The sequence below is a fragment of the Lepidochelys kempii genome, chromosome 14 (genome assembly GCF_965140285.1).
Source record: "Lepidochelys kempii isolate rLepKem1 chromosome 14, rLepKem1.hap1, whole genome shotgun sequence".
NCBI classification, from domain to species: Eukaryota; Metazoa; Chordata; order Testudines; family Cheloniidae; genus Lepidochelys; species Lepidochelys kempii.
Window position 1 is genome coordinate 2361787 of NC_136393.1, and position 24733 is coordinate 2386519.

At 41.6% G+C, this 24733-nt stretch overlaps 2 protein-coding genes across 7 annotated transcripts in view; both read left to right on the forward strand.

Moving 5' to 3' along the window:
- RPTOR (regulatory associated protein of MTOR complex 1) overlaps nt 1-24733 on the forward strand; it is a 313806-nt gene that overhangs the window by 74428 nt on the left and 214645 nt on the right. The gene's annotated exons all lie outside the window — the stretch shown is intronic.
- LOC144929287 (uncharacterized) lies at nt 21119-22944 on the forward strand. Its single transcript, XM_078848410.1, has 2 exons — nt 21119-21713; nt 22612-22944. Exons 1-2 carry the CDS (start codon nt 21668-21670, stop codon nt 22917-22919), a joined length of 354 nt encoding a protein of 117 aa, XP_078704536.1. The 5' UTR covers nt 21119-21667; the 3' UTR covers nt 22920-22944.

Genomic DNA, 24733 nt, shown 5'->3' on the forward strand with positions numbered 1-24733 from the left:
CTGTTAATACTGAAAGATATATATTTTTCTTGCCTCTAACATGAATACCTGTTAGCACAAGCACTGTCCCAGGAGAGAAAAATGACCTAAAGCTGGGTTGAGTTTATACACCAAAGTGTGGTACTGCATCCTGAACTGAACCCTGAGTAATGTCTGAGTTTATTTTTAAGACTTTAAGAGACCCATGCAGAGTCTGAAATTTTAAAGAGCTCTTAAAATAGAGGTTAAAGAGGAAAGGGTACTAAAATGACACAGTTGTGTGGCAGTTATGTGGTCTGTTGACTAAGAAAGTTTTAAAGTTTTGTCCTGGTATGTACTTAAAATCCTGTTACATTATTTTGTGATATGACCTATCAGAGTCACCAAACTATCTTTCAGAGTGGTAGCCGTGTTAGTCTGTATCAGCAGAAAGAACGAGGAGTACTATGGCACCTTAAAGAGTAACAAATTTATTTGAGCATAAGCGTTCTTGGGCTAAAGCCCACTTCATCAGATGCATGCAGTGGAAAATACAGTAGGAAGAAACTATCTTTGTAACTAAGGGAGTGAGGGGAGAGAACATAATTTGTTCCTTATTTTCTAGCTCTTACTTCATTTATAATTTTATTTAGTTGCCTTCCAAAAATTAAGAAAATTGGCAAAACTAATATTTGCTAGATCATTTCACAATGGTTCTTTTTGTGGGCAGACGAAGCAGATTCATACACTCTGTGTGTAAATTTATATGCACATGATTCATCATGAAGTGTAATTTTGGTGGCTTATAGTGTAATTACTAAGATATGACAATCTTTTGGCTGGCATGCAGTAGATATTCCAAGTTGATGCTCTCCATGTCAACATCTAGTTCTTATGAATGGATTTCTCATTAGTTTTCTTGGTAAAGTGTTCTGTGCATGTTAAATCTCAGGCTGGATTGATTTAAATCGCCAATTTTAATTATGATTTAAATCAACGAGTAGGAAACCTTGATTTAAATTAAGTTTAATCTTGGTTTGCATTTATACTTAATTATTTTCCTAAAGGAAAGGTTGATTCTCCTTGGTTGGCAACCATTAAAACATGTTGATTTGTAGCTAAATATAGCCATTACACTCAATTTGGTACCTTTTTGTATATCTATACACTATATCAATACACGTTTGTTTAAACATTCTTGGCTTTAAGTTGGGTTTGTTCAAGGTGTGCATTGGACTCTGCCAAGGGTGCGTCTTGTCCTCACTCCTGTTCGTGATTTTCATGAACAGGATGTCAAGGTGCAGCCGAGCTGTGGAGTACATCTAATATGGGGATTCAGAGGTGGCATCTCTGCTGTTTGCAGATGATGTTGTCCTTGCTTCTTCAGACTGCAGTTTCTGACATGCACTCAAATGTTTTGCTGCTGAGTGTGAAGCGGCTGGGATGAGAATTGGCACCTCCAAATCCGAGGTCATGGTCCTCTCCTGGAGTAGCAGCTGCCCTCAGTGGAAGAGTTCAAGTATCTAGGGGTCTTGTTCACAAGTGATGGTGAGCGTGAGATCAACGGTGGATTGGTGCGGCGGCAGCAGTGATGTGGGCGCTGACCTGATCCACGGTGGTGAAGCGGGAACTGAGTTCTCGGATGAAGCTCTTGGTTTACAGGTCACTCTACGTGCCCATCCTCACCTATGGTCATGAACTTTGGGTAATGACCAAAAGGACGAGATTGTGGGCACAAGCGGTGGAAATGAGGTTTCTCCACCGGGTGGCTGGGCTTACTCTCTGAGACAGTAAAAAGAAAAGGAGTACTTGTGGCACCTTAGAGACTAACCAATTTATTTGAGCATAAGCTTTCGTGAGCTACAGCTCACTTCAGTGAATGCTTGGGAATCCCCCAGGAGGACCTAACAGCTGTTGTGGAGGAGAACCGGGTCTGGCCCTCTGTACTCTCCATGCTGCCGCTGCAACGGTCACCAGGAAAAGTGGCATAAAGGAAGAGGAAGAAGAGAGAGAATTTGTTTAAGCACTTATATAGCTTAACATATGTTGAATCAGAGTCTTATTTTACATTTTTTATTTTAGAAAATAATGAATGATGTATTATTTTCTAGATTAGTTTTTGCTCATGATTTGTGTCACGCTGCATTTGAATGGAAATTGGAATTCAATTAACTATATACAAAAAGAATATTTAAAATGTTAAATAAAACTACTTTAATAATAATATTATTTATCAAAACATTTTGCATTTAAAATGAAGTGATTTATTAAGCTAAGAAGGTATCTGTAGTTAGTCAATTAAACTGTTGGAGTGCTTCAATATTATTCATAATTATTACCAGTATAATACTTATTTGTACTTGTTATTCCTAAGGTCATAATTAAAGCCCAGGTTAACACTGCACTATTAAAATCCTGTTCATACATCAGAATTAAAATAGGTACAACATTGAAAAGGTGACCCACTAGACAATTTCAGTAGCCTGATGCAGAATTTTTATATAAAGATGTATTTCAATTTTTTGCACTGTTATTTATTTCTATATTATTAAATTGTATAGTGAGAATAATAGGATTTGTCAGGCACTGTTATAAACCACCTTATTGTATGAACCATTATATAAAAACATCATGATAATGAAATGTGGCTGCTGAAACGGTTGCATTTAGAAACTGATCTTGCATTGTACAGCTAGAAGTTAGAACTGTGAATACTTTGTGTGGCAAGTGATTTCTTTCATGTATGATTAGTGAAGTTCATTTTCAATACTAAGTAGAATGGAAAAAAATGCCATAAACGTGGTTTGTGATGCTAGTAATTTGATCACTGTTTATTATCTAATAAAGGTATGGGCAAGGAAGTGTATAGCTCAGGTGAAGGTACTTTGATTTCAGCAATAGTTGCAAAACTATAACAAATTGTAGTAATAAATCTGATATTAGGTCGTGTTTAGTGAGGCTGAATCTCTACATAACAGTATATTTAAAAAAAAAAAAGTGAAGTATTCCTTTTACCTTCGTTTTGCCAGCATATATATCTCTGTTACAAATTGTGGTAAAGATTTTATAGAAGAATGAAATTCAAGACAGTAGTGTATATGTGTAGGTGTCTACATACGGATTTAAATTCCATAATGACATCCAGCATTTCAAAATAATATTGCTTTTTTCTCTTTGAATTACTGTATACTCAAGCTCTTCTTTCAGTAAAATTCATTAAGCTAAATACAAACTCGATGCAATCAGTCTTCCAACATGGATTCTTACTTCCTGAAAACTGGTGCTGTATTCTTTTGAAGCCTTCTGATAAAAGGTGTATTTTTATGTGCTTCCAGTGTGTTCAATATCAAGAAAATAAAACTATGATGTTGCTTTCTGCTGCATTACACAGCATAATCACCCAACTTTGTGGCTGTGAAATGGTTTTGATGGTGTGTATATGCATATTTTGTATGTCTCTTAGGGAAAATTTGTTCCAGATTTGCTGAGGAACATGTTACATCAAACTGACAGTTGCCTCCTGAAGTGTGGAATCTGAATTCATGCTGCTGACATTGGTTTGAGTTAGGGTTAAACTTGCATGCAGAACTGTTAGTGTTATTTAAACTGAAGCTCTGCGAAACAGTGAGAAGTATGGCAGGCTGCAATTTTCTTAGTTTCATTTTTTCAAGAAAGTTGATTGAATTCGCTATCATGAAAGTGGGAGATTAACAGCTGCTTTTACACACACTGTAAGAACTGCTGTACTGGGTCAGACCATGGCCCATCTTGCCCAATATCCTGTCTCCACTGGTGGCTTGTATCAGAGCTTCTGGGCAAGTGTACAGAACAGGACAATTATGGAGTGATCCATCCCTATGTTCCACTCCCAACTTTTGATAGACCTTTAAAGTCATCCTGATCATGAGGTTGGCTAATAGGGGCCTGTCTTTTGGCTATCACAACATCCCATGGCAATGAGTTCCACGAGTTGTATGAAAAAATACTTCCTTTTGTTTGTATTAAACCTGTTGCATGTTAATTTCACTGGGTGACCCCTGGTTTTTATATTGTGAGAGGGTAAATAGCACTTTTTTTCCGCACCATTCATATTATATACCTCTATCATATTCCCCCCTTAGTTGTCTCTTTTCTAAGTTGAACATCCCTAATATTTTTAATTTCTTCTTGTATGGAAGTAATTCCATACGCTTGATCATTTTGGTGAACCTTTCCAACATACCCTTTTGGAGATGGGAAAACTTGAACTGGACACTATATTCAAGATGCGGCCACACCATAGATTTATATAGTGGCGTTATGTTTTCTGTCTTATTTTCTTAGACTTTCCTAATAGTTTCTAACATACTGTTAGCCTTTTTAATCGCTGCTATGCTCTGAGGAGACGTTTTCAGAGAACTGTCCATGGTGACTCCCCAAGATCTTTCTTGGGTGGTAACAGCTAATTTAGCAACTACAGCCCCTGGCATTCCAATATTAGTATTCCCCTGAGCAAAATCTAGGAATTACACTTAATCATGCAGTGGCTTTTGCTGTTTGCACTCTTGCAGGCTTGTGTGAGATCCTCATACAAGTGAAAATGGGTGACCTATGCCAGGAACCCAGAAATTCAGAGGTTGACGCATAGAGTTCCCGTGCCCTAACACTAACAAAAACATTCATATTTAATAGAAAGCTTCCAGTTTCTGTAGCCATTTATTCTGCTTCCTTAGAACCGAGAAGAAGCTGATGGAGTCTGCTTTCCTTCTGAGGTCAGTTTCTTTAACCTTCAACAAGCAGTTAATTTTCAGCAGGGAGTAGTTCTATAAGAACCTCTCTCCACCCTATTTTTTCCTTCTTGGAGCATCTTATGAACTTGTTAAACCTTTAACTTTAATCATCACTTCATAACCCCCCACCCCACCCCCGTTTCCTCAGTGTGAGATGTGGATATGATTTAATCATCATCCTCACAAGTAATGTGGTAGTAATACCCTAAGTTACTGCCATGTGGTGGTGACACCTATTGGGTCATCTTATATCAGCCATTAAAACTCAAGTCCTTATGGTGCTTAAAGAAATGCAAATCCATCTGAAAGTCTCACAATCACTTACTGGCTCTGTTGTCAAGTAAAACATTTGCATACCAATAACCAGCATTGGCTCATAGTTAATCGATTTAAATAATGGGAAATTCTGGGAATGGTTCTGCCAATCTACCCAATTACATATCCTCATAAAATATACACATGGAAGGTGGCATTATGGAAGAACTAAATTTTTAGGTTTTTCCTTATGTCAAACCTATCCTCCTTTTGAGGATTTCCTCCTTTGTGCCCCCTACTGGTTAACTGCCTTTTAAAGGATACACACGACAGCATCTGTCTTAGGGAAGTGATGGGAATATAAAGCCCATCCTAACTGATCCTAAATTTCCCAGTGGATCTTGTCATAGCACAAAGTGGTGAACTTTGCTGCTTATACTCATTTTGCTGGGAGCTGAGCACTCTGCCTTCACAGGATGTCCAACCCTGATTGGCCTGTGGAACTGAAAAGAGGCTTGGGCTGTAACTTTGGTCTCCTAGGTAATTTAATAAAAAAAAAAAAAAAGACAATCATATCTCTGGTGCTGAAGTTAACTTTAATTCTTTTTTCATTATTCCTCAGACCAATAGATTCTGTTCTGTTTGGTACAGCGACAGCATGTTACATCTGGACTAGCCAAGTGCTAATTATAATGAGCAAAATGTTAAGTCTGCCATCAGCTCAATGGAATTTCTCCTTTCCTTCCCTTTTCAGGCTGTGATGCAGACTTTGAAACCCTTAAGTAGAGCTGCTGATCTTGCTGACTTCACTGGTGCCCTCTGTTAACTACAGTCCTCTGATCTGCCATCACACTGTCTTTTACATAAAAACATAAAATAAATAGAGGAAAGCATCACTCAAGAACTTAATTTAGTGAAACTGCTGTATAAGATGGCGTTTGTTGTCTTGGAATAGAGTGCTTTTTTTAGCTTTTTTGTAATATCAGAAATAAGCAATACTTTAAAAAGTTAATGTTTAAAAATCAAATTTACACAAGTTAAGAGGGAAGGTGCTGTACATCTGGGGTCGGGCTTGGGTTATGGGGGATTGCAAGTATTGGCTCTAAGGTTCATGAGGTACATACATGTCACATAACCAGCATAGATCCAGATTGGGGTGCAGGAGTTTTTAAAACGTCAGTGGATAAGTAGGCTCAGGTACGCCACCCATGGAATGTATTAAGAGTCCAAGTCAGTAGTTATGTAGAGAATAAGTACATGGGTGGGGTGCATTCCTTGGTTTGTCAGGGAAGGAAGTGGGTTATTTCCCTGGTCGGTGGTCGTGGTTATTCAGCCTGGTACTGGCGGTGTCCTGTGATGCATTCCGTATAGATGTCTCTGGACCACCTGATGGTGTCGGACACCATGAGCTGTCTCATGAGCCGGGTATAGCGTTGACCGACTCTGCACGCTCTCAATACCAGCTCGTTGTGGGGGTCCCATGAACCCAGAGCTCCCACAATCAGGGCGTGGATCTGGACCTCGTAGCCCTGGGCTCTCAGGGTGTCAGCCAATGGGGTGTACTTCAACACCTTGTGGAAGGCCGGTGACCTGTTTTCAATACTACAGTAATAGGTGCTACAGAAAATCCTAAGCATATATTGGGTAACTTAGAACTGAAGCCTACTCCCTATGTCTATATTCTTAGGTACAAAAAAAATTAAATTTCCCCTGTTGAATTTCAGGGCAAGCAGCCCACAGGTGGTAGGTGAGAGACAAACACCAAACTGGCAATGATGTGTAGATTGGCTTTGGGTAGAGCTGTATGCTAAGATAATATGCTTGGCTCCTTATCTCAAATGTTTTGATGGCTTGTGTCCTTTAGCAGATTAACGGTACCTCTCACCCCTCCTTGTTTTTCTGAGCACACCTCCTCACAGATCTCTAGCCATCACCTATCTTGGGGTAGAATCATGTGATTCTCCCACTCTGACTGATCTATAGTCCCCTGTGATCAACTATGATTACCTCTTGGAAGAACTGGCTTTTCATTTCCATTTGAGAGTAATGACAATGGTAGCCGGTAACTAAACAGGCAAAGCAAGAGTATTATTTATTTAGACCAAAAGCATTTAAGAGAAAACAGATTTTATAAAATAAATAAAAATAAACCAATCTATATGAATACTTGCCCACTACTAAGGCTTGGCGTCCCCTGTACCTTCTTTGGGGGAAGGTCCAACTACTAGAGACTTGCTATTTTTAGCCTGTCTCCTTGCATTTAAGAAGGGCTCTTGAGAAGGGCTTTTTAGCTTAGTGTTTTTTTCGATCTCTGGGCTCCTAGCCTGGCAAAACAAGGTGAGCATCTTCAATGGAGACAGGATATAGGGTTCTCTAAGCTAATAGTTCTTATCTGGGGAGCTGTTATGTTGCCTTCCTATTTGTTCTTCCAACAGCCCCCAATTAATTAACACAATATAGGCATATAAGCATTCTACTACCTCAATATACAATGACGTCACCTCTCTATAAGGGCACTTACAGTGTTCATAAAATAAAAAGTAGATTATTATATAGCAATTCCACATCCACAGCAGCTAGCACAAATAATTAACTACCTTTATTAATCTGAATAGGCAGGTCACTTGTGCTGGGAAGTGCTATATTCTGTGTGTTTAGTAACTCATGCTAGTAAAGTTGAATCTTGGGACAAGGGACTGAAGGCTGCCCTGTGTGGCTTATTTTACTTAAATTATACAGCTGGTAGTCTAAATATGTAGTATTTTTTAAAGCCAGTTGTGTCATCTTTTTCTCTGCATGATAATATTGTTTTCAGGGGAAGGATGTATCACTGGGTGGGGTCAGATTATTTTTAACTGATCAATAACCCAATTTTAAACTTTTCCTGAGACACTGGAGTTGCCCACGGGAATCTGTATTTAACTATATGGCAATAGTCATGTAGATATTTGTGCACGTTACTCTGTTTGTTTCAAGGTATGGATGAGTATAGCCTCTGGGGAGGAACAGGGTAAAGTTCATTAGAAGTGATCTCTGCCTTCATGACAAAAGTTCTTCCAGATAAACTGTCAACAGTATCTCTTCCTGGTTTAAAAACCAGAAGATGAAGTTTTTGGAACTGACACATACTTGCCATTAGCTGACAGTTTCAAGGACTCGGTGAAGAGACTGAACTACCATCTCACCCCTCCAGGTCAGGGCTGATTCACATGGTGGAAAGATTGCACTGCCGTTATTGGCATTGTATCTGTTTTGTAGATGAATAAAAAGCTTCAGGCTCCAAGTCTGTCAGTCCAATACCTTTGTATTAGTGCACAATTCATTATAAAGGAAGAGATGAAATTTTAAAAGAATGTTTTCTGAGGATTGTTTAGACAGGCAACATAAGCCTTTTTCTCAAAGTCTTGAATTTCTGAAATCAGCCTGAGGGATGCATTCAAACTCATACCTACTAGTAGTCTAGTCTTGGAAAGCTTTCAAAGATGGTTTAAATGAATTTATTCCTGTTCCACACAGAGGGAAAACCTGCAGTAGTTTGAACTCTCTTAGTAAAATCTGTTTCCTTAACATTATCTTGTTGGTAGGACAGTCGTAAGCATTCCTCCCTTCCTACCACAACCACATCTTATTTTTCAAGGAATAATGCCAACAAAGACACTGAGAAGTCTCAGTGTAGCTTCCAATTGTATTGTATCTCATTCTATCATCTTTTAGCACTGACCTGAAATATCTGAGTTCTTTCGGTGTTACCTTGTGGAAAAGTGATTTTGCGTTACCCTGTCACATTTCTGCTGCTTCAGCATTTCTCAACTCATTCAACCCTTGGACTTTCAAAAATAACTTGTTGACTTCTTTCCAGAACCTTCCCTGGTTGTGTATGTTCCCTCCCTTCAGCCTAAGGCCTTTCACGGTGTGTTTAGTCCCTCTAACTATGTCTGTACTGGGCCATTTCTTATCTCTTCGGGTTGAGTGAGAATCACTTCAGCGAATGCTCTTACTTGTTCACTATTGATCTCTCTTAACATCTCTTGCTGGTTAGATACGATGGATTTATCTGAATTTGAAAGTAAGGGCTTCTCTCACATAGCGTTATTCAGGAATGCCTACATGTTTGGACACACTCTTATTCTGAAAAAGAATGTTTTCTTCTGGTTTAGTTTTAGATTATGCAAACTGGATTAAACTAAACTGGAATAAATGTCCTCACATGGAGTTATTTAGGAATAGCTATTATGATTTAAATTCACACCTTATCTTATTCTGAATTAAGTTGTAGACAAGCCCTTAGCAATAATCATGCTCTGTGTTAACATATATGCATTTAACATTTGAATTACATTATATCATCCTTAATGTTTGTTCAGAAGGCCTCTATATTTTGGAATACTGGATTTTTACATTAGTCCAAATAAATATAAATGTGGAATAGTCTGTAAACATGTTTTGGTACGGAATGTTACATGGTTCCTCGAACCGAGCACACTGGATAAAGAGAAATGCTGCTGGTTTACTTCAGTCGCTCAGACTTGCATTGTTTTGGCAGTCATTAGTAACAAATGAGGCTGTAGTTTAATTTTTGTTACTAAAAACGAAAAGAATGGACTCCTTGCCACACCCAAACAAATTCACTCAGCAGGAGTTGCATATTTGCTATGTTTTGTTCGCTTAAATCTCACTAACCAGCCACCTGAAATGAAAACTATGTTTTGAAAGAGGTGACAATAAATATAATTATTTTAACTTCCAAAATAGTGGGATGTTTCTGAATTTAGTCATGTGAAATTATTTTGCTTCCCCAGGCTAGAGTTTACTAACACAAGACATGAAAACTTTAAAGCGTTAGTAAATGTTTTAGCAATGAAACCCTCTATTCTATGGGTGCTTGTCTTTCATTAAAAGCTTTCTATTAATTCAGCCCTTGAGCTCTGCCAGTGATACCAGCCTTGATTATGCTTTCACCTCTTTCCACAGCAAACCTCTTCATGCTGTCTTTCCAAGCTGCACCTATTCCCGGAATGCCCTCCCTGCTCTGCTCTGCTAAGCCACCACACTTGCATTTAAATGACACTTCAAAACTCACCTGTTCAGTGATATCTGTGAGAGTGGAGTGACTTACATGGACTCATGTATTTGTGCTCTCTCATATTTAAATGATTTATTTAAAATATGCACAGAACCTCCCAGGTGTGCACATGCCTGAAGCTAGTAACCAGATTATCATGTAGTTGTAGCTGTAACGTTGACTCTCCCTTGCCCCATCCTCGACTTGCTATTTATCTTTGCACATTGTCACATTTTTAAATTCAGATTGCAAGCTTCTTGAGGTGGAGACTTTTATGTCTCTGCTGTGCCCAGTACAACTTTGGGTGCTATCAAATAATAAACAATGTGAGTTGTAGTCCAAGGAATAGCTCTTTTAAGACAATCACGGCCACTGCACTGAATATTGTGCTGAGCAGAAGTATGAAGGAGTGCAAACCAATCAGACTATAAATAATCTCTTTTATAGGTATATTACCTTGTGGTTTCCCTTCTGCTTCCAGATTCCCTACCCTTGTAGTTGCACGTCAGTTGAATCCCAGGTATGATCAAATTGGTTAGGTTAGTGTGGGTCAGTTCTGAACCTATACTAATTTCATTGTAAAGGATTTGTTCCCAGTACAAATATATAAACAATCTGTAAATGTTTAATCTGTTTCTCAAATTCAGCTTTAGATCCAGGCTTTCTTTCAATAATTAGATTATTGATCCCTTTTAACTATATTGTATTAAATAAGCTGCACATGCGTGGGCAGGGTCTGGTGTTTTAATACCTTTTCCCTTTAGACATGCATTCAGATCTACCCAAGACACAACACAGTCGTTAGAGGGCGTATGTCAAGACCACGTGATATCACTCTGTATACAGAAGAGTCCTATATCTAGAATAGTAGAGTTGTTTGCAAGTCAGGATTATATTTCAGGACTGTTGCTATGGGGATACACTCTGACCAGTAAGGCATTGTTATTGCGTGCATGCCCTGTAACCCTGGATGCTTCTGTGCTGTGCATCTTTTGCTCAGAACCCTGACACCAGCGGCATGTTCACAGCACAAGGGCCTCACCCTGGCTTCCATCAATCTGATTACTCCTTGCGGGGTGCACCAACAGCCTTTCCAGTCCCAAGTCTCCCCAAAACCATCTCTGGCAGTGTCTAGTCCCTTTCACTGGGCACTCACAGAAGTTAAGTTCGCTGCCTCCAAAGAGAGAGGGTACATATCAACCTGTTAGGTTTGCTGAAGATTCATGCTTACTCCAACATAACAGCACTGAAATGGTTTTAGAAAACTAAGAATATATTTATTAAAGAACATAGATTTAAGTTTCAGAGTAACAGCCGTGTTAGTCTGTATTCGCAAAAAGAAAAGGAGTACTAGTGGCACCTTAGAGACTAACCAATTTATTTGAGCATAAGCTTTCCTGAGCTACAGCTCGCTTCATCGGAGTATGCATCCGATGAAGTGAGCTGTAGCTCACGAAAGCTTATGCTGAAATAAATTGGTTAGTTTCTAAGGTGCCACAAGTACTCCTTTCCTTTTATAGATTTAAGTGACTTCAAACAGTGAAAGAGATGCGTGAGGATTATAAATGAAATAAAAATAACATGCTTTCTGGTGTCTAAAACTCAGTTCTAGCAAGAGATAGCTTTGCCTAACATAGTTTCTTCCACAAAAAGAAGAGGACGACTTGTGGCACCTTAGAGACTAACAAATTTATTTGAGCATAAGCTACCAACTTGTTCGTATTCTCCAGCATGGCTCGCTGCTCCAGCCAGGATCCTATCCTCACAGAATCAAAGAGCTGGTTTCTTTGTTCCCTCAGGAGATGGATACCCTAAAGTCTTCCAGCAGGTTCTTATATCCTCAAAGTTTATCTTTGTTTTCAAAGTCAGGAAGCCCTTCTGAGGCTCAGCTTTCTGTGTCCACCAAGTTATGGATACCATGTTAATTTTTGCAGTCTCCTGTGATTTTGCAATGCAAACGATTTTTCTGTGATCTCTGATGCAAATGAATAGTCCATTGTTCTTGGCCACACCTGGCTTGATTTGTGATTGAGCTGAAGAGGTGTTGGCCATTCTCCTCTGGAAAAAAACTATTTTGTCTCCTTGGTCTGTTTATATACACCAAAACATAATATCAGAGAATATCCATAATTTCACAAACAGCGTTGTTATATATATTTCAAAGAGATATTCATGACCAGCATGTTGTTAGTTTTCAAATGATATATTACAATGGTTCTCAAACTGTGGGTCGGGACCCCAAAGTGGTCTGGGGCTGAAGCTCTTGAGCTTCAGCTTTGGCCCCCTGCCCAGAGCGCTGGGGCTCAGGCTTTGTCCCCCCTCCTGGGGCAGTGGGGCTTGGGTGGGCTCAAGCTTCGGTCCCCCCTCCGGAGGTCGTGAAGTCATTTTTGTTGTCAGAAGGGGGCCGCAGTGCACTGAAGTTTGAGAACCCCTGGATTACAAGATACCTTTTAAATATCATGACAGCAGTGTGTGTGAGCTGGTCAGGCCAGCTGAGTTTTACTGTTCCATACCAGGGGCCCCTTGGGGCCACAGGAACTAAAATAGTAGTATGCAATAGAATTATGCAAAGTCTTGGAAAAAAATTTGAAGGAGAAGTTAAGGACATTGAGGAAATGGTAAATGGGACAAAATACAACATGGTTTTACAAAAGGTAGATCATGCCAGACCAACCTGATCTCCTTCTTTGAGAAAGTAACAGATTTTTTAGACAAAGGAAATGCAGTGGATCTAATTTACCTAGATTTCAGTAAGACATTTGATGTGGTGCCACATGGGGAATTATTAGTTAAATTGGAAAAGATGGGGATCAGTATGAAAATTGAAAGGTGGATAAGGAATTGGTTGAAAGGGAGACTACAGTGGGTCAGACTGAAAGGTGACCTGTCAGACCCGAGGGAGGTTACCTTTGGAGTTCCTCAGGGATCAGTTTTGGGACCCATCTTATTTAATCTTTTTATTACTGACCTCAGCACAAAAAGTGGGAGTGTGCTAATAAAGTTTGTGGATGATACAAAGCTGGGATGTATTGCCAATTTAGAGAAGGACTGGGATATCATACAGAAGGATCTGGATGACCTTGTAAACTGGAGTAATATTAATAGGATGAAATGTAATAGTGAGAAGTGTAAGGTTATGCATTTAGGGATTAATAACAAGAATTTTAGTTATAATCTGGGGATGCATCAATTAGAAGTAATGGAAGAGGAGAGGGACCTTGGAGTATTGGTTGACCACAGGATGACTATGAGCTGCCAATGTGATATGGCCGTGAAAAAAGCTAATGCGGTCTTGGGATGTATCAGGAGAGGTATTTCCAGTAGAGATAAAGAGGTGTTAGTACCATTATACAAGGCACTGGTGAGACCTCACCTGGAATATTGTGTGCAGTTCTGGTCTCCCATGTTTAAGAAGGATGAATTGAAACTGGAACAGGTACAGAGAAGGGCTACTAGGATGATCCGAGGAATGGAAAACCTGTCTTATGAAAGGAGACTCAAGGAGCTTGGCTTGTTTAGCCTAACCAAAAGAAGGTTGAGGGGAGATATGATTGCTCTCTATAAATATATCAGAGGGATAAATACTGGAGAGGGGGAGGAATTATTTAAGCTCAGTACCAATGTGGACACAAGAACAAATGGATATAAACTGGCCATCAGGAAGTTTAGACTTGAAATTAGATGAAGGTTTCTAACCATCAGAGGAGTGAAGTTCTGGAATAGCCTTCCAAGGGAAGCAGTGGGGGCAAAAGACCTTTCTGGCTTCAAGATTAAACTTGATAAGTTTATGGAGGAAATGGTATGATGGGATAACATGATTTTGGCAATTAATTGATCTTTAACTATTAAGGGTAAATAGGCCCAATGGCCTGTGATGGGGTGTTAGATGGGGTGGGATCTGAGTTACTACTGAAAATTCTTTCCTGGGTATCTGGCTGGTGAATCTTGCCCACATGCTCGGGGTTCAGCTGATCGCCATATTTGGGGTCGGGAAGGAATTTTCTTCCAGGGCAGATTGGAAGATGCCCTGGGGGTTTTTCGCCTTCCTCTGTAGCATGGGGCATGGGTCACTTGCTGGAGGATTCTCTGCACCTTGAAGTCTTTATGATTTGAGGACTTCAGTAGCCCAGACATAGGTGAGAGGTTTATTGCAGGAGTGGGTGGGTGAGATTCTGTGGCCTGCGTTGTGCAGGAGGTCAGACTAGATGATCATAATGGTCCCTTCTGACCTTAATATTAATGAGTCTATGAGTAGGGGTCACTGCAGATCAGTATAGAGCTTCACTGGCAGAGCTGTAGATGGCTGGTTTACACATGTGTAATGCAGTGGTCCCCAAACTGTGGGGCATGCCCCCCTAGGGGGCACAGAGGAATGTTCAGGGGGTGCAGTGAGGCCTGGGCCAGCCCCCATGGTGGACGGGGAGGGAGTGCCGCCCACTCCTGCTCTGGCCCCTCCCCGGTCCCAGCTGCAGCTCGGGCCCCTACTGCAGCTCTGCTCCCAGCCCATGTTCCCAATGGCTGTTCCCGCAGGGGGCACAGACAGGTTCCATTATGAGTAAGGGTGGGCACGATGAAAAAAGTTTGGGGACCACTTGGCATAATGCTATTCTAGATCCAGAGCTCTGTTAATTTTCATCAGTTCACCCTCTGGTTTTTGCCAAAGCAAAATATTGTACACCTTTGTAATAAATTTCATTGCTTTTTTGATTGGAACACCAGACAGAGTACAGTAAAAGGAATCTAAGATGTTCTGTGCAAAGTTCTTTAGTCTATCGTGTGTTTAATTGTTTTCTGATCCTAGAAGGAAACTAGGAACAGGCCAGTGCTTTTTAATTTTGTCTGCTTGGAGGGGTCAGGAGCCTTATACTTCTTGTGACATATGTACTCTTTATTCATCTCCCTTAAAAATTATATGGAGATACAGATCTATATGGTCCAGAAAGTAGAAGGCTCTTTTTTAAGGGGGATAAAGAAAGTGGATTTTAGGAAGACTCTTCAATGTGACAGGTTTCAGAGGAACAGCCGTGTTAGTCTGTATTCGCAAAAAGAAAAGGAGTACTTGTGGCACCTTAGAGACTAACCAATTTATTTGAGCATGAGCTTTCGTGAGCTACAGCTCACTTCATCAGATGTTTGTTTCATCAATGTGAGTGTTTGCTTGGGACATTGAGGGAAAGGTCCAAATTCTCCTTTTAAAACAAGCTGTTCTGATCAACAGACTTCATAACTAATATCACCCAAAATATTTCATCTGAGTTACATTAAATAGCAAAAACAACGAGAGTCCTTGTGGCACCTTGGAGACTAACAAATTTATTTGGGCATAAGCTTTCGTGGGCTAATACCCACTTCATCAAAAGCTTTTTGTTTCTTCAGAATTCTCACATCTACCTGTGATTTCCAACTGCTTGGTAAAAGTAGTTGAAGTGTGGAAATTCCTTACTTCAGGAGTATACCAGGCTGTTGGTCCTTTGGCTGGTTAAATATTGATAACTGACATTTACCTCTGTCACATCATGCAGATACTATTCAGCAGGATGTGGGGAATTGGAGCAAGTCTTGTTTCAATTCCATTACCTTCTCAACAACTCTTAAAATGCCCATTTGTACCTTTTCCTTTTCTCCCCCCAACCCTGTGTGGCTAAACTCAGATTGGACCACACTCCTGGATGCAGGTTTCTTAATTAATGGTGCCCTTGGTGTAGACATTTTTGCATTCATATATTTCATCTGGAAATAATTTAATCTGAATAATGAAACAGTATAACTAGAGACTCTTGCTTTTCTTGTAAATGGGTTCGGTTAGCTGCTATGTAACAAGAGGTTTTAATACTAGATGGTGCACAGCTTTCAAGAGTGTGTGTCTTTAGAGCACTTAGAAATACGCATTGCTACTTGCTAATAGACTAAGTTGCTATTCTAAAAATTGTTGGTTTGAAGAATTGTTATCAACTCAGGCAGCTGTAAAACTGTAGAACCTCTGTGGGCAACTTTTGGCATAACTTAAGTATAGTCAGTTTTTGTGCTTGTAGGTTAGTTCGTAGTATAAAGCATAGTGGGGTGGTGCAGTGCAGCTGCATGCAGGGAGACTGCATTATTTCAACTTGCAAAATTTAGAATACATAATTTCAAGGTTCACTAAAGTGCTTATAATTAAACTATCCAGTCCTTTCTGAGTGTTCCGGCTGGCAGGTAGCTGTGTCCTCTCTGGTCTGAAGTGAATGAGACATCCAATAGTTCAATTAAAAACACCATTAGGAATCTTTATAATCACATAGACAGACATATACCTCCATCTATAATCTGCTTTACTCATAGCTCATTTAGTCTTGTTCTGAAGATTTGAAGAACAGGGATATTTATAGCATTAACAATTCCTTGTTTAACAACCTTGACTTCCTCCTTTTTTGAAGTTCATTTTATTCATTTAGGCCACGGTATTGCACTCCTCACCCTCATAGTAGAGCACATGCACTTTATGTGCTTTTACACTATGTGCAATCTTCTGGGGGTGTCAAGGGTCCTTCTCCTGCAGTGCATGGCTTGTGTTCTCAAACATGGAAGGCCACCTCCCCCCTCAGCTTGCTTTGATCTTGGTTGGTCCCACAGCTGAAGTGTACCAGCCTGCCACAATGAAAACATGTCAAAGGGGTTATATATTGTAACCCCTTCTCCCTGGCACTGCTCACCAAAGATGCCTCATGCACTCTCTGCCAGCCATCCTGGTACTCCCTAGGCTGGGAAACACTGCCTTAAGAAACAGATTTACAGCCTTAATTCTACTTTAACCAAGTTTTATTTTTTTGTGTTTTTGCAGATTTTCTTAGGCTTTAGAAAGGTGGAGATCCAACCTATATGAGGCTTGAGTTTGCTCCTCCCTAGGGTAGCTTTCCCCACTGCTTTCTTCCCTGTGTCTGTTCAGATTGACAGCACAAGGAGTTAAGATCTCTGCAGCTTAATAATAGTTGAGAAAATTGCTTCTAATAATTAAATTTCCCTATGGTCTCCCCTAAACTATCCAAAAGCACCAGGCCTCATCAATACCAACATATTAATACAATGTGAAGTTTCTAGGGTAAGCCATTTTGGGATTGTTAGAAGTAATCACCATTGCAAAATAACTTCCCACTTGGAGACTGCCTAGACACAATCAGTATAACAGGATCACAAAACGTTCCCAGTAATAGAAGATGAATGATTTTATGTGTTGTTGTTCTACCTACAATAATAATGCAAAATTAAATTAATAAAGGCCGGATAAAGGCCAAACTATTTATTTATAGCTGCTGTCTTTTCTACTCCTCACCCAAACTATATCCAGGTATTGCAGCTTTTACAGTTGTGCTTTTCTGTTTAGGGCTGGGATGGGAAATGGCATGGCTTCTCTGCCCTTCCTCAGTCCTTCTGGTATCTAGCTACACATACTTGTGGTTTAACTTAGTGGAGCTCTTTTTGGAAGCAGAATTCTGGTCTTAAGCTGCAGGGAAATGGGTGATCAAGGCTTTAATCATGCTTCGTGACAGATTTCGCTCCCTCCCCCGCTTAAATTTCTTCTTTTGGAGGTTTACTTTTTCGTGATGAAAAAGGAGAGGAGTGCCCTGGTCTCTCTGTCATTGTGCCAGTGACTGCCATCCAAGGACAGGAACCTTGGCCAAGCTCTGAGCCCTTTCTTCCCCTAGTGGCCTATTAATAGCATTAGCAAGTCAAAACAACTCCTTCCCTTAAATCGTCACCTTCAGAACTCTCTCCTGTTTAATTACCCTAGGCTCCCTAAGCTTAGCGTCTGGCAGGGTTGAACCACGTGGGGAACCAAACACAGATAATGATTCAAAATCTTATCTTCTAGGTGGCAGCCACAATACTTTGTCACACAACCCCTGAGCTGCTGCAGTTCTCACCACTCTGAGCATAACACAATGATTCATGGCAAATGATTCATGCTTTAACTCTGAATTTCCTGATGGACACTTGATTTATGCTTTGACTCCATTAAAAGTTTTTAAAAATGTAATTAGGCAAATGATTTCAAAGAAGAGCATTAATTAGAGTGCAAAAAATCCACAGAACTGCCGGATTGCTCTGTGCAGCCAATAAATATTCCGACAGTTCCCAGTAGGGTAGAAATTGAGGAATCCAGTGAATTGGTTTTTCCCCTCTAGTGAAACTCATCTTCGTGAGATTGGTGTTTCCCCTGCAGATATTTTATTTATCCTTTGAAAGAGTGAAATCCCTCATGAAATGTATAGAATAATAGAGGAAAGGCGGTAATGCGTGTGCTCCACCATTTCCTCATTTGCTGTGTTTGGAGCAGCACTACCATCAATGCAGTGCCTTTACCTAAATTACCGGCTGTGCTGTTACCTACTGAAGGCTTTCACCAGGTGTTCTCCCTGACCTGTTAATCGTATTAATTGTTGTGTGGCTTAAGGAAAGGGAAATCTACACAAACCCAGTCTTACTGATTTAGCTCAGGAAGCTTGAGAGGAAATGACACTGAAATATTGTAGATCCAAAAGTCAGTGCTAAGCCCTGGATATGTAACACCCCAGCATTGCAGTTTTCTTGAGCCGAAGAGAAGTATTTGTATCTGATCTGTATGGTTTTGATGTATGAAATACATTCTCTACAGATGTGATCTCTCTTATAGATTGGTTTTTCATGACTGTGGTAAAGCTCTAAATCAATAACTTCCTGTTACTGTCCTTTCTTATGAAGGCTGAACCTAAATATTAAGCTCTGTACATAAAACAGAGAATATAACCTCCCTCCCTACTGCCCCCAAATCGAAAAACTATTGATAACGTCAGTCTGAGAACATCCCTCTTCCCCTTCTCCATTCATCTCTTCTGCAGACAAGATTTCTACAAGACTGTTAATTAAGGAGTCCCATTCCTGAAATTACTCTGTGAGGCTTGGGATTCAAATGTTTATAATAAATATTGTCCAATAACTATATGCGTAGAGTTGTAGGGGATCCATAGGACAAGAAAATCATGCTATTGCCAATATATGTGGGAGGTGGCTCAATGTGTGTGCATTTTTCTTTTGGCCTTTCTTAGTCTGATTGTTTTAAAATAAATAGCCTCTGCAACAGTGCTGGTTTATTATAGGCAACATCCTCACATTTGTGGACCCCTTTCAGTCTGGGTCTTGATGCCCTGGCACGGCGATGATGCTAGTCTTATCAGGAGATTGAGTAATGGTGAAAGAGAGTGTCCGTGAGGATTCTTTCAGATCTTTCTCTTGCGTTTGACACCTTGGCCATGAGGTGGTCTTGATGCATCTGGAGACCCTGGGTTGTTAGTTGTAATTTTGTTGCCTGCTAAGCCTGAACTTGTTGATCTCCAGGACCTGTTGCAAAGTCTGCTTGCTCAAGACTGTGTGCCTGGTTGGGGGTACTTCAGGTTACATAGAGGATGTTTTAATTATTTTATTAGCATTGGCAAATTACATTAATGTCAGTTACGTTAGTGTGTATTATGTAATGAAATACATTTTGAAATAGTGTGTGCACTGTCCTAGAGCATTAGAATAGTTGCATTGTATGAATCAAAAGTTAACTCAAATTATAACCCTTAAAGCTATCATCCTAACTTTCTCAGCCCTGTTAGCACTGTCCTTCTCTCTAAAGCTTCCACGGTTGTGTACGCTTTATATGTTTAAATCCACTCATTTTGCAGGTGACTGACTCTCTATTTCTAGTTTTGACTGGCAGTACAACCTCTCTGACTGAAGGGTAGTGGCAGATAATATGTTTGCGTTTGCAGATTATTTATGATGTAGGGAAAACGGCCTCTGATTTGTCAGGTAGGATGGGGCTCCATATTTTGAACACTGGAAGGCTGGCTATGAATGTCTTTGTGGTTTGTCCTGAGGACAGGCACTCTGTCATTTACTGGAAGCAAAGGATAACTGACGTGTATGTAAACTGTATATAAGATAAAGTATAGATGCTTAAGAATCTATTTAAGCATATTTTTAAATTGTAAAATAGTCTTTAAAAAGTCTTTCCAAGCTTTTATGTAAAATTTCCTAAATACGTCAATAGCTAACATTTTTCAAGTTAGTTGCTAAATGTATACAAATATGTAATATTTGCTTCGACACCACATACCTATATCAACCAGACACTGTTAATTTTTGGAATGCTGGCAATTTTTTATAAACAATTTTTCCTTTCTAGATGTGATTTCAGGGATCTTCCTCACAGGGTAACTAGAAGTATCATCAATCAAACCAAGGCCGTAAAACTGTATTCAGTGGTCTGTTTTTCTGTTTGTAAAATTGTTTCTAGCCCACTTGGTTTTTGAGATAGCCTTGAAAATGTGAAACGAGCAAAATAATGCAGTGTTTTCTTCCTGAGTCTGCAAACAGCCTGAAACAAGTATGAAATGCTCCCCTTCAATGCAGTAACTTTGAAACTTAAAGATGCTTTATTAAATCTGTTTGAACTGTTTCGCTGTTATGCATGCTATAAAAAACATCCAGCTAATGCATTTATTTATAATCTAAAATTGCTTTCTATGCCTTCTTCAGTGCCAGAAGCAACAACCACCCCCACTGCAGCAGCCAAAACTCCAGCTTTCCCCTAACAATGTCTTAAATGCAGTATATTGTCAATACTGGAATATGTGGCATATTGAAACTAACAATTGTTGTGTAGGGGGCAGGCAACATTAAAATTTAAAGTTCACATCATAATGAGTGTAATCAATTGATAATATTCCTAATCATGCTGACCAATATCCTCATTGTTTCCTTGCACCACCCCATCAGTGAGGCTCCATCTGTGCTCTTGTCTTTATACTAAGGGCATGGCTACACTTGCGAGTTAGAGTGCATTAAAGGAGCTCTGGGCGCACTAGCTCACTACCCATCCATGCTGGCAAGGCACGTAGAGCGCTCTGACTCCGCGGCTAGAGTGCTCCTGGTGCTCCACCTCGGCTGCGGCACCAGGGTGGACGCCCTGGTCTGTTAGTGCGTTCTGATCGGCCTCCAGAAGTGTCCCACACTGCCTGTTCTAGCCACTCTGGTCATCGCTTTGAACTCTACTGCCCTGCCCTCAGGTGACCAACTGTCAGACCCACCCTTTAAATTCTCTGGGAATTTTGAAAATCCCCTTCCTGTTTGCTCAGCAAGGCGTGGAGTGCTCTCAGCGAATCTTTCCAGGTGACCATGCCTCCACGTGCCAGACAACCCCCAGTATGGAGCAATGGCAAGGTGCTGGACCTCATCAGTGTTTGGGGGGAGGAAGCTGTCCATACAATACCTTCGGGCAGATATGAAGGGACATGATGGAAAGGGGCCATGACCGGGACGCACAGCAGTGCAGGGTTAAAGGGAAGGAGCTGTGGAATGCCTACTGCAAAGCCCACGAGGCAAACCACTGTCCCGGTGCTGCCCCCATGACCAGCCGTTTTTACAAAGAGCTGGACGCAATACTTGGGGGCGACCCCACCTCCACTCCAAGTACCACCATGGACACCTCACAGGTCAGTGCAACAAGGCAGGAGGAGGAGGAGCTAAGCAGAAGCAAGTGTGCTGAGGCGGAGGAAGACACCCTGGAATCCCTAGGTGTATGCAGCCAGGAGCTGTTCTCAAGCCAAGAGGAAGGTAGCCAGTCATGGCGGCCGGTGCTGGGGAAGGACAAACACCAGAGGAGGTTCCTGGTAAGTGGCTTTTATTTTGGGAAGGTTTCAGAGTAGCAGCCATGTTAGTCTGTATTCGCAGAAAGAAAAGGAGTACTTGTGGCACCTTAGAGACTAACCAATTTATTTGAGCATAAGCTTTCGTGAGCTGTGAGCTCACGAAAGCTTATGCTCAAATAAATTGGTTAGTCGAGCTGTGAGCTCACGAAAGCTTATGCTCAAATAAATTGGTTAGTCTCTAAGGTGCCACAAGTACTCCTTTTCTTATTTTGGGAAGGAAGTGATTCGGTGCAGGCTCTTGGGGTGAGGAGGGTTAGGTCTGCATGCATGCCTAGATGCGGAATAGGGCTTTGATGTGCTTTCTCACATCACGGTGATTGGCCTCAGTGATCTCTTCAAAGATCTCATCCAGAACTTGGACAATGCGCTTGTGCAGGTTTCTCGGGAGAGCCACTGTGATCCTTGTCCCAGTAAGGCTAACTTGTTCACGTCACTGTGCTGTGAGGGGCCGGGGGACCATTGCTGCAAACAGGCAAGCTGCATACGGGCCAGGGCGAAAGCGCATTGCAGTAGAAGACCCTCCCTTGCTTCCCAGGTCACCCTCAGCAGCGGGATATCTTCAAGGATGAACTCCTGTGGAAAATGTGGGGACAGTGTTCAGTATAGGGGCCCCCTGCCATTTTTGGCTCTCCCCAAGGCACAGAAACCCAGAGGACAGTACAACTGTGAAACAATCAGTCACCCTTGAACCTGTGCTTACTCACCATTTTGGGGCTCCCGTGGGTTGTGTGCGCTCGCTTTGGGACAGGCAAATTATGCTATTGTGTAGACTGTGCTTGCCCTTAAGTACGGGGGAATCATTGCTCTGTCTGGTGTGAACAATGCTGCCTCTGTTAAGTGTTGCATTTTGCCTTTACAGATGCAACGTTGAGATTTCAGCCGTCCATGTTATCACCAGCCGAAAGACTCCAAAGAATCAGACAGAGGCCACGTAGAAGGAAGGAAGACATGTTGCATGAAGTAATGCAGCATTCAAGTAATGAAAATCAAAAAGTGCAGGAGTGGCGGGATCGTGAAAGGAGGATCCGCCCGCAGAATGAGGAGCGCCGGCACAAAAGCGCGGTGCTCCGGCAGCAAAGCCCGGATCGGCTGATGAGCATCATGGAGCGCCAAGCGGACTCTATCCAGGCGCTCGTAGCCATGCAGGTAGAGCACTACTGTGCCTGACTCCCCTGCAGCCCGTGTCCCAAAACTCTTTCCCTTGTGTCCCCATGTCACCTCCAACCCACTTTCCCCAACATCCGGGTTCTTACCACCACCAGCTGCCTCCAACATCTGTAGTTTCACCACCCAGCCCTGAAAACTATGACCCTTACCCTCTGAGCTCAACCCCCACCACCATGCAGTACAGCCACCCTGAAGTGCAGCACTCATTGCACAGCACTCCAGACAGGAAGGCTGAGTATGATAACAGGACGTACACAAACCTGTGATTGTACCGTTCCCCACCCCACCCCCTTGCCCTTTCTGTTTCCTAAGCAGTTGTGTTTCTTTTCAGTAAATAAATTCTCTTTTCAATAAATGGATTTTTTGGCTTTGAAAACCTTCTTTATTATTGCATAAAGTAAAAGATACCTTAGCCAGGAAAGAAACAGGCACTGCAAGACAGCATAGCAAATACAGATTCCTACTAACACTGGAACCGCTGCACTTCACTCCTGTGTAGGGCACCAGACATTACTGGTGGCTTTCAACCTCAAATTGCTCCCTCAAGGCATCCCTAAGCCATGCAGCCCTGCTCTGGCCCCCTCTATAGCCCTGCCCTCTAGCTGTTCAAATTCAGCCTCCGGATGTTGAACCTCCAAGTTCAATGCCTGAGTGAATCGTTCACCCTTCCCTTCACAAATGTTATGGAGGGTACAGAACACAGATATAACTGCAGGGATGCTGTCATTGGCCAGATCCAGCTTCCCATACAGAGAGGGCCAGCAGCCCTTTAAATGGCCAAAAGCACACTCCACAGTCATTCTGCACCGGCTCAGCCTGTTGAAGTGCTCCTTCCTGCTGTCAAGGCTCCCTGTGAAGGGTTTCATGAGCCACTGCATTAAAGGGTAAGCGGGGTCTCCAACGATGACAATGGGCATTTCAACTTCCCCCTTCTGGTCTGGGAAAAAAGTCCCGGCTTGCAGCTTCCTGAACAGGCCAGTGTTCTGAAAGATGCATGCATCATGCACCTTTCCAGGCCAGCCTGCGTTAATGTCAATGAAATGCCCACGGTGATCCACAAGCACCTGGAGAACCATAGAGAAATACCATTTCCGATTAACGTACTTGGAGGCTAGGTGGGCTGGTGCCAGAACTGGAATATGTGTGCCATCTATTGCCCCTCTGCAGTTAGGGAAACCCATTTGTGCATAGCCATCCACAATGTCATGCATGTTACCCAGAGTCACGGTTGTTCTGAGCAGGATGCGATTAATGGCCCTGCAAACTTGCATCAATACAATTCCAACAGTCGACTTTCCCACTCCAAACTGGTTAGCGACCGATTGGTAGTTGTCTGGAGTTGCCAGCTTTCAGATTGCAATAGCCACCCGCTTCTCCACCGTCAGGGCAGCTCTCAATCTCGTGTCCTTGTGCCACAGGGTGGGGGCGAGCTCCTCACACAGTCCCATGAAAGTGGCTTTTCTCATCTGAAAGTTCTGCAGCCACTGCTCGTCATCCCAGACTTGCATGACGACGTGATCCCACCACTCAGTGCTTGTTTCCCGAGCCCAAAAGTGGCGTTCCACAGTGGTGAGCATGTCCATGAATGCCACAAGCAAGCTCGTGTTATATGTGTTACTCGAGTCGATATCATCGTTGGAGCCCTCACTGTCACTTTGGATCATAAGGAATAACTCGACGGCCGAATGTGACGTGCTGGTGAGACTTGTCAGCATACTCCTCAGCAGTTCGGGCTCCATTCCCGCAGACCAAAAGGGAAGATAGAGTGTGCAGTACAAAAAATGTTGAAAGATGGTGCCAAATGTGGACGGAGG